Below are 10,430 nucleotides of genomic sequence, written 5' to 3' on the forward strand. Positions count from 1 at the left end.
ACTGCCTACAACTCTGCAATGACAGCCCGTACAAAGATGTAGGCCGTGTGCAAGAGCCAGGACATTGTAACCGCTATCTGCTGACCATGGGTGCACTGCTTCCCAGACTCCTAATAAATGCACAATTTTTTTACCTGCAAAAAGATGTGCTTTTTTTTTTATTTTTTTATTATGTAAAAAGGTGAACTTGGCCTCTGACCATTTGCCGACCGCCTTCCACATATATACTGTGGCAAGGCGGCTCGGCTGCGCAAACCTGTATGTCGGTCTGTGCATGTGGTACTGCGGGCACACATGATGTCCACCGGCCACCCGCGATCACGGGAAAGAGAGGCAGAATGGGGATCTGCCAATATAAGCAAAGCAGATCCCCATTCTGACAGGAGAGTACAGTGAGATTGACTGTTCCTAGTGATCAGGAACAGCGATCTCTCTGTACTCCCAGTCAATCCACTCCCCCCCAGTTAGAAACACTTCCCTAGGACACACTTAACCCCTTGATCGACCCCTTGTTCTAACCCCTTCCCTGGCACTGTCATATATATAGTGATCAGTGGATACTTTTAGCTCTGATCACTGTAATAATGTCACTGGTCCCAAAAAAGGTGTCAAAAGTGTCGCAGTCTCGCTAAAAAAAAAAAAAAAAAAAAAAAAAACACTTGCTGATCGCCGCCATTACTAGTAAAAAAAAAATAATAAAAATGCCATACATTTATCCCCTATTTTGTAGACGCTATTACTTTTGCACAAACCAATCAATATACACTTATTGCGATTTTTTTTACCAAAAATATGCAGAAGAATACATATTGGCCTAAACTAATGAAGAAATTTGTTTTCTTACTTTTTTATTGGATATATATTATAGCAAAAAGTTAAAAAATTTATTTATTTTTTTTCTCAAAATCTTTTTTTTTTTGGTTTATAGCGCAAAAAAATAAAAACCGCAGAGGTGATCAAATACCACCAAAAGAAAGCTCCATTTATAGGGGAAAAAAGTACACACATTTTGTTTGGGTGCAGCGTCGCATAACTGCGCAATTATCAGTTAAAGTAACGCAGTGCCGCATCGCAAAAAATGGCCTGTTCATTAAAGGAGTAAATTCTTCCGGGGCTGAAGTTGTTAAAGCCCAACTGAAATTTCAGTTAAAAGCAGCAAAATACATTCCAGGTTCATGAAAACAGAAGATGTGCAAAGTCCCTGCCAGCATGCTATAGAGAAGGACCCCCACTGTGTGATTGGAAGCAGTGGTCCCTCTATAGATGTCACACCCCCTGCTGAGTCAGAGCTACAATGACGCGTATTTATCAAAACTGGAAAAGCCAGAATCTGGAGCAGCTGTGCATGGCAACCAACTAGCTCCTATCTTCAGCTTGTTCATTTAAACCAGAACTCTATGGATGGTTTCCCTATAAAAATGTAGTTTTGGCCAGTGTGGTCCAAAGCAGGGCTCGACAAAACCCAGGCGCTAGGTCGCAATGGCGACTGGAAATTGTATCCTGGCGCCTGGGCTACACTGTAGCAGCGATCTGGATTCCTGCAAAGTGCCTCCCCCTCCCCGCGGACTTAGGTTGGGCTGGCCAAAATTGAGGCCGCGGCTTTGCGGCCTGCTGGAGCGGGATATACGCTTCTTTCTGCGAACCAGCGCCCTCCTCTGGTGGGCGGTGCTGTGAAGAGCATGGTGTGCTCTCACTGGCCGCCCACCGCCGACATCATCTTCCCAGTTTGACAGCTGGGGTTGAGATTGTGGGCATGATCAGTCACCCGTTCCTTACCGCCGTTGTGGACAGGGAGTGCCACCTCAGTGCCCTCTGTCAGGGCCATCTCAGTTCTGCCTGTCAGTGTCACCTGTCAGTGCTGCCTATAAGTTCCCAGTGCCATCTCAGTTCTGCCTGTCAGTGCTGCCTATCAGTTCCATTCAGTGCCACCTCAGTGCCATCTGTCAGTGCTGCTCATCAGTGCCACCTCAGTGCTGCTCATCAGTGCCACCTCAGTGCTGCTCATTAGTGCCAACTGTCAGTACCATCTCAGTTCTCATTGGTGCTGCCCATCAGTGTCACCTCAGTGCTGCCCAGTGTCACATCAGTGCCACCTGTCAGTGCACATTAGTGCTACCTGTCAGTGCCACCTCAGTGCTGCCTATCAGTACCACCTGTCAGTTCCCATCAGTGGCACCTCAGTGCTGCCTATTGATGCCCATCAGTTCCAACCTCAATGTTGCCTCATCAGTGCCACCTCATAAGCGCAGCCTATCAGAGCACATCAGTGCAAAATCTTATAACAAATAAAACAAAAGTTGATTTTTTAATTTTTTTTTATAATAATTTTGTTTTTTTTTTCGCTTGCCATCAGGCATAAGCAATTCTTATTGCCCGATGTCCCAGACATGCAGTTCTGGGCGCTAGGCAGAACTGCTCCTAACTTTTTCAGCTGGCTCCTAGATTCTAAGCAAATTTGTCAAGCCCTGGTCCAAAGGATTACTCATGGTTACAGAAGGATCTGGCCGCTGTATATCCAGTACTGGCCAAGTCCTACTCACTTGTGTGGACATAAAGAAGTTGAGTTGGTCATACTGTATATGCGGCCATTGGCTGAGGTGAAACTTGTGATTTTATCTGCCCACCTCTTCTGTTTCTTTTGTTGTGCCCAGAGTTGGTCTTTGACAGATGTTGATAAAATGTAATGTAGAGTCTGAACAATCAGTAAGGTTTGTGGTCAGCGTGACAATTATTCATCACTGGTACAATTTATGTCCAGCTAAAATTCATGTGATGTAAAATGTATTCCTCCTACACCCGAAACAAGCATTCCAGTCTTCAAAAATCAATGTACAAGGCATCTCATTAGTGCATCTTTGCAAAGACCTATCTCAGTCTTAATACCAGATGTAATAACAGAAGATCCTAACCTTCCACACCTCCAGCAATATAGTCTCTCCAAACGCTAGCCACACAGCCAAATTTTTATTTCATTTCAATTCGATGTCAGATTTAAAAAAGTTACCAATGACTAAGCAATGTGCTTCAGGTAATAACTGTAAAGATGCATTAATTCTCTGATGATTTCACATGTTCAAAGCACAGCAAGTACGTTGATCAACTGCATCTTATAATAATGACTTCTGAACTACAGCCAGTCACACTTGTATAACAAGAAGTATACTGGGAGATTTACATTCTCTCTTTGGACCGGTATCATTGTCACCTAGACTGAAAGTTACAGAAAAATTCACAATTTTAACCACTTCAATACCAGGCACTTATACACCTTCCTGCCCAGGCCAATTTTCAGCTTTCAGCGCTGTCGCAATTTGAATGACAATTGCGGTCATGCTACACTGTACCCCAAACATTTTTTTATCATTTTGTTCCCACAAATAGAGCTTTCTTTTGGTGGTATTTGACTGAATTAATTTGTCCCATAATGGTGCCAGTCAGTGCCTATTTGTGGGCATTGATTGGCATAGATTTGGCATTAATTTGCACATGTGGATGGGAATGTACCTGGCCATCCACATGTTATGTGCTTCCCTGGTGGCTTCCCTGGTGGTCCAGTGTGGGCAACCAAGGGGGGGCTGCGCTGATAAACAATCAGCACAGACCCCCCCTGTCAGAGCTGCCGATCAGTTCTCCTCTACTCGCATCTGTCAGACGTGAGTGAGGAAAAGCCAATCAATGGCTCTTCCTGTTTACATCGTGATCAGCCGTGATTCGACTTCGTCAAGGCTCTTTACAGAGATCGGTGTAGCGGTGTGTCAGACTGACACACCGCACCACCGATCGCCGTGATGCGCGCCCCCACGGGCGCGCGGCGGCTGTTATCCTGCAGGACGTCATAACGCCCCGTCAGGGTAACTGAACCACCGCCCGGTCGTCATTCTGCTATAGGCCAGGCGGGAAGTGGTTATGTTGTCACCAGAACAGGAAAAGAGGGAACACTTGTCCTGGTGACAACTGTCCAAGAACCCATTCAAAATGGCTGTATCCAGGGTGGATTAAAAAAAAAAAAAATTATTAATTTTTTTTTTTATTAAATTTATTTTAATAAAAATGCTTTTGGAGTAAAAATCTATCTAAAAGATAGGTTTTCTATTTAAGATACATTAATAATTTATTCAGCATAAAATGGAGTTTAATTATGTAACATGAGGCTGTATATTCTGCAATATTTACATTTTTGGTAAACTTATTTAATGAATCCAAGCTCTGGAAGCTGAGATAACATGCATTGCATTGATGCATTCATACAATGTCACAGTAACCATGGGATAAAACACAGTTCAGGAATATTCCTTTATCCCATTGTTTTGCAAATCTATGTACACTACAAACTATGATTGAACCGGTTCTGCTATCTCTGTTTTACTAACCTGACAGCTTATTAATTTAAATAAGTCAACAGCGGGTCAGGGGAGGAGCCGCTGCAAGAAAAATGACAATTTCTCTTTAATAATTATGATTTAAATTGAGTTGATTTAAGTCAAGCCTTTTTACTAGCGATTGAAACAACAATTTAAATTGGGATTTAAATCAAATCCACCCTGGCTGTATCCATTCGAACCATCAGTGGATCCATAGACAAATCCCCTGCAGAATGGGAGCCACAAAGGTACTTTTGCCCTCCCAGAGCTTTCCAGATGTTTGGTCTACAGGCAGGCAGATGTAAACCGACATGCGTCCATTTATATCCTACTACCTCAGATCTGTCACATTTACGTCATAAAGAACAGAAAAGGACACAGACCTTCCCAATTGTTTTTATGTATTTTTTGGACCTGAAGGGGCTCGGTGGTAATCAGATGTAAACAGACATCCTTTTACATCCGCCTACCCACAGACTAACAAGGTGCTTTCACTTAGACCCCTTTCACACTGGGGCCTCGGTCACGTTTGCGGTATAGCTCCGCTCGTTTTAGCAGCACTTTACTGCTGTTTAAGCTGCGATTTTGCACCACTTTTCAGCCGCTAGCGGGGCGCTTTTAACCCCAAAAAGGGAGTTAAAAACTCAAGTTTTGCGGCGCTTTCAAATTGCTGCCCATTCATTCCAATGGGCAGGGGTGTTTTGGGAGCGCTGTATACAAAGATGCTGCTTGCAGGACTTTTGTTCCCGTTCCGCAAGCACACCGCCCCAGTGTGAAAAGGCACACGGGAATGAAAGCGGCAGTTGAGGCGGCCTGAAAACCACCCCAGGGTGAAAGAGGTCTTAGATCTGTCTGAAGAAAAAAAAACAAAAAACACAGATGGACCTGATTGTGCAACAGGGGTCTAAGAGGGCATTTCCTTCACTTCAAATGAGAGATTTCCTCTCACTTCCTATTGCATCTACTGAACAGGAAGTGAAGGGAAATCTCCTTAATTGGGAGAAAAAAGATAAATGACAGGAGGTTTTACAACGCCCATATCTCCCCACTTGACACCCCAAAGGCTCCCCCAGGTGTATATTCTTGTTTGTGCGCGTGAGAGACACAGTTTATGGCACAGGCTCTGATGGTCCAGCAGGGTATGCCGGACCTTCAGAGCACATTCGCCGGTGACGTCACCGGCTGCATGCACTCTGGATATCTCCTAAACAGTGCAAGTTTAGAAGATATTCATAGTACCTACAGGTAAGCCTTACTATAGGCCTGTTTAAAAATGGAAAGTAGCCAAAATCTACCCTTGTATGTAGTTTACACTTACGTTTGTGGAATAGTAAAATCAGGCAGTTGAGCTGATTTTTTAGCACTCCCGCTTAAAGCAATATTAAAGTCTTTGCATTGGTTTTGCTTAGAGCATTGGTTTGCTCTGGGGGCACCCAAGCAGGTGCGCTCCTGAGCCACAGCTCTGTGTGTCCATTCACACACAAAGCCGTAGCTTGGCCCCACCCCTTCCATCTCCTGATTTACTCATTGGCTGTGATTGACAGCCAATGGTTGCCGCTGCTGCCAAAAGCCAATCAGGACTGCAAGCCCCCGGAGAGCCAAGGCTGTATTTGGGGGAGCTGCTGCACACAGAAGGTTTTTTTTACCTTCATGCATAGAATACATGAAGATAATAAAACCTTGTGCCTTTACAACCACTTTAAGCTGCAAAGGCAGTCGGACAGGGGTATGCACAAGCCACGGCCGCAATGCTTTGCACCACAGCACAGTAAAAGTTATCCCTCTGTCACGTCCAGCAGTACTGCAGCCAAATGAAACACATTCAAGTTAATGGAGCTGCACAGAAACTATGAGCCAAACACTAAACCTGTGGTCATGGAGTGGTATTCTCAAACAGTTTGGCTGTCAAAAAAAAGGAAAACATTCAGGAGGTGGCAGTAACACCTCATGATTTTTCTGTCAGATGCACCTGCACCACTCTCTGAAAAGCAATCCACAATGGATTGCTCTTCACAAAGCAACGCATGAGTACATAAACCTTTGCAGTGAACCCCCCCCCCCCCGCACTGCAAGGGTTAACGAGTATGTAAAACCCAACATTTCATATACCCGATATGTGCCTACTGTTACCGTGTACTTGTATGAAAGAGTATCCTGTTCTCTTTGTATTGCTTCCTTTGTGTCAGATCCCTGGTGTTCATGCCAGTCCTCTGCTTTTCTATTAAAAACTGACCACACTAAGCAGGAAAACACATAGTGAGTGGTCAGTTCTTTAGCTGTGCTGACAACTCAGTGTGCTCTCCTCCAATGATTACACTTGTCCTGACACACCCCCCTACCCTCAAAAAAAAAAAAAAAAGTGTAGTTATGTTTTTTTTTTTATTTGTTTTGTTTTTTTTTTATATCAAAAATGTTTTACATGAAGGAGGTAGGAGTGCGATTGCGACCATGGCACCTTATAGAGGCGGCAGCACTGGTAGGGTAACTATATATAACCACCATCGGGGGGGACAGCCCACACACATGTATGGGGCCCGGGCTCATTCGGGCACTGCTCGGGGCCCCATGAGAGGCTCCTGTCCATGGACCTTACTTACATTTTCTGCCGGCTGCCCTGAATGACTGACCGCGGTCCGTAAATGACAGTCCTCTTTGGACCGCGGCTCCGCCACTTAGCAGCCTGGGTTGTATTATCCTTCCCTCCCTCCCCTCCCCACTGCTGCACCCACATTCAATTTTACACAGCAGGTAGAAGGGAGAATACACAGCATGTCCAGACAGAGGGCAAGAGCTGCCCATCTTTTCATGTTAAGAGGCAGGTGATTTGTTGCGGGTGGTCCTAGCAACCAATCATCTACCTCTTAACAGAAAAAATGGGCAGCTCTCACCCCCTGTCCGGACATGCTGTGTATTCTCCCTACTAATTGCTATGTAAGGTAGGTTTAGTAAGGGAGGGGCATTCACATAAAGGAGACTGGGGCTGTGAAAGGGATGGAGGTGCAAAGAAGGGGGGCTGTGAAGAGGGTGGAGGTGCAAAGAGGGGGGCTGTGAAGAGGGTGGAGGTGCAAAGAGGGGGGCTGTGAAGGGGATGGAGATGCAAGGAAGGGGGGCTGTGAAGGGGATGGAGATGCAAAGAGTGAGGGCTGTGAAGGGGATGGAGGTGCAAAGAAGAGAAGGCTGAGAATGGGATGGAGGTGCGAAGAGAGGGGGGGCTGTGAAAGGGACGGAGGTGCAAAGGGGGGGCTGTAAAGGGGACTGAGGTGCAAGGAAGAGGTAGCTGTGAAAGGGACAGAGGTGCAAATAAGGGGGCTATGAAAGGGACTGAAGTGCAAAGAAGAGGGGGCTGTGAAAGGGATGGAGGTGCAAAGAAGAGGGGGCTGTGAAAGGGATGGAGGTGCAAAGAAGAGGGGGCTGTGAAAGGGATGGAGGTGCAAAGAAGAGGGGGCTGTGAAAGGGATGGAGGTGCAAAGAAGAGGGGGCTGTGAAAGGGATGGAGGTGCAAAGAAGAGGGGGCTGTGAAAGGGATGGAGGTGCAAAGAAGAGGGGGCTGTGAAAGGGATGGGGGTGCAAAGAAGAGGGGGCTGTGAAAGGGATGGGGGTGCAAAGAAGAGGGGGCTGTGAAAGGGATGGGGGTGCAAAGAAGAGGGGGCTGTGAAAGGGATGGAGGTGCAAAGAAGAGGGGGCTGTGAAAGGGATGGAGGTGCAAAGAAGAGGGGGCTGTGAAAGGGATGGAGGTGCAAAGAAGAGGGGGCTGTGAAAGGGATGGAGGTGCAAAGAAGAGGGGGCTGTGAAAGGGATGGAGGTGCAAAGAAGAGGGGGCTGTGAAAGGGATGGGGGTGCAAAGAAGAGGGGGCTGTGAAAGGGATGGGGGTGCAAAGAAGAGGGGGCTGTAAAAGGGATGGGGGTGCAAAGAAGAGGGGGCTGTAAAAGGGATGGGGGTGCAAAGAAGGGGGGGATGTAAAAGGGATGGAGGTGCAAGGAAGGGGGGGGGGGCTGTAAAAGGGAAGGGGGGGCTGTAAAAGGGATGGAGGTGCAAACAAGAGAGGGGGGCTGTGAAAGGGATGGAGGTGCAAAGAAGGGGGGGCTGTGAAAGGGATGGAGGTGCAAAGAAGGGGGGCTGTGAAAAAGGTGGAGGTGCAAAGAAGGGGGGCTGTAAAGAGGACCAGAGTGCAAGGAAGGGGGCTGTGAAGGGGACCGGGCCCTGGGGAATGTCGGTGGTCAGGCCTGGGGGGTCCAGGCCTAAAGCTGTGTAAGGGGCCCCAAAAAATCTGATGGCTGCCCTGTTCACACCAGGTGTGGTGGGGCTATGTTGGAAGGCTTTTTCAGCTCAGTCCAACCGCAAGACAGAGCAAACTGCAAGAAAGTACAGCAGGCAATTCCTAATTCCCGAAGATCTCGTTCATAACGCTTTCCACAAATTTCCAAGAAAGGGCACACATTCGTAGAAACGGTCATACACATTTGCAGATTGGACACACACGTTCACTGTACGGTCGCACACATCGGTTGCAGACATTCGCAGTACGGTCGCACACATCGGTTGCAGACATTCGCAGTACGGTCGCACACATCGGTTGCAGACATTCGCAGTACGGTCGCACACATCGGTTGCAGACATTCGCACTACGGTCGCACACATCGGTTGCAGACATTCGCAGTACGGTCGCACACATCGGTTGCACACATTCGCAGTACGGTCGCACACATCGGTTGCACACATTCGCAGTACGGTCGCACACATCGGTTGCAGACATTCGCAGTACGGTCGCACACATCGGTTGCAGACATTCGCAGTACGGTCGCACACATCGGTTGCAGACATTCGCAGTACGGTCGCACACATCGGTTGCAGATATTCGCAGTACGGTCGCACACATCGGTTGCAGACATTCGCAGTACGGTCGCACACATCGGTTGCAGACATTCACTGTACGGTCGCACACATCGGTTGCAGACATTCGCAGTACGGTCGCACACATCGGTTGCACACATTCGCAGTACGGTCGCACACATCGGTTGCACACATTCGCAGTACGGTCGCACACATCGGTTGCAGATATTCGCAGTACGGTCGCACACATCGGTTGCAGATATTCGCAGTACGGTCACACACATCGGTTGCACACATTCGCAGTACGGTCACACACATCGGTTGCAGACATTCACTGTACATTCACAGACATTCACAACATGAAGTGGCACAGCACTGGCAGATGCTAAATCAGGAGAAGTGGGGAGGAACCTGTGGATGATCCATACACACTGCCATGGAGCCACATTTGGGTTGCAGAGGCATTCTAGAACATCCCCCATTGTAAATGATAAGAGCCCAGCATCATGTCAGCCAGCCTGGTGTAGGACAGATGATTTAGGACGTGCTTGTGTAGTCACATGACCATGTATACGATGTGTGGTGATCTATAGGAGAGTGTCATCACATACAATACACCTCATCACCTTCCTCTGACTCCCTCACTGCCCCCATATTACCTTCTTTTTACCCTTCTGGATCCCCCAGCCTCCCGGTAATTCCTCCCGTTCTCCGGTGACCTCATAGGGAAAATCACGGGCCGGGTCCCGGGACCAGAACCACATCTTGACAACGGGGTAGACGCGTCACCGTGACGTGGACCGGGCATAGGCGTGTCTACCGAGACACGTCACTGACTGATCACGTGGCGAAAACTGGACGCATCATCATGTGTCTCTCTCTTTTTCAACAAACTTTATTGACATGTTATTCGTTAACATTAAATACAACGTGAAAAGTTGCACAGATCAGGGTCTGACCAGTATTCTATACCTCCAACCACACTGATATCACTGTGTTTCTCCAGTTTTATAAAAAAAAATAAAAATGTGTGCCATTAAAGTATATCTAAATCAGTCTTTATTTTTGTTTTTTTTTGAAGAGCATGGAATAGTTCAAAAAGAATTTGACGTTTTGCAAAAAAAAAAAAAAAAAAAAAAAATGTACCTATATTGCAGCAATGTAAGTTTACACAGCAGTTTACCCACTTCAAGACCAGGGCTTTTCTATTTACAAGTTTACATCAGTATTTTTTGCTA

At 46.9% G+C, this 10,430-nt stretch overlaps 1 protein-coding gene across 5 annotated transcripts in view; it reads right to left on the minus strand.

Moving 5' to 3' along the window:
• SCYL1 (SCY1 like pseudokinase 1) overlaps window positions 1-10,030 on the minus strand; it is a 120,165-nt gene extending 110,135 nt beyond the window's left edge. For 4 of the 5 annotated variants that reach the window (XM_073604893.1, XM_073604892.1, XM_073604891.1 and 1 more), the window contains exon 1: window positions 9,852-10,029. In XM_073604893.1, coding sequence (XP_073460994.1) covers window positions 9,852-9,956 — 105 coding nt within the window. In that variant the 5' untranslated portion in view covers window positions 9,957-10,029. Of the gene's footprint in view, window positions 1-9,851 lie in introns of all 5 variants that reach the window. The other variant, XM_073604890.1, reaches the window with a different exon arrangement.
• Window positions 10,031-10,430: the final 400 nt, after the last annotated feature.

This window comes from Aquarana catesbeiana, linkage group LG11 (assembly GCF_042186555.1).
Source record: "Aquarana catesbeiana isolate 2022-GZ linkage group LG11, ASM4218655v1, whole genome shotgun sequence".
In the NCBI taxonomy this organism is placed as follows: Eukaryota; Metazoa; Chordata; class Amphibia; order Anura; family Ranidae; genus Aquarana; species Aquarana catesbeiana.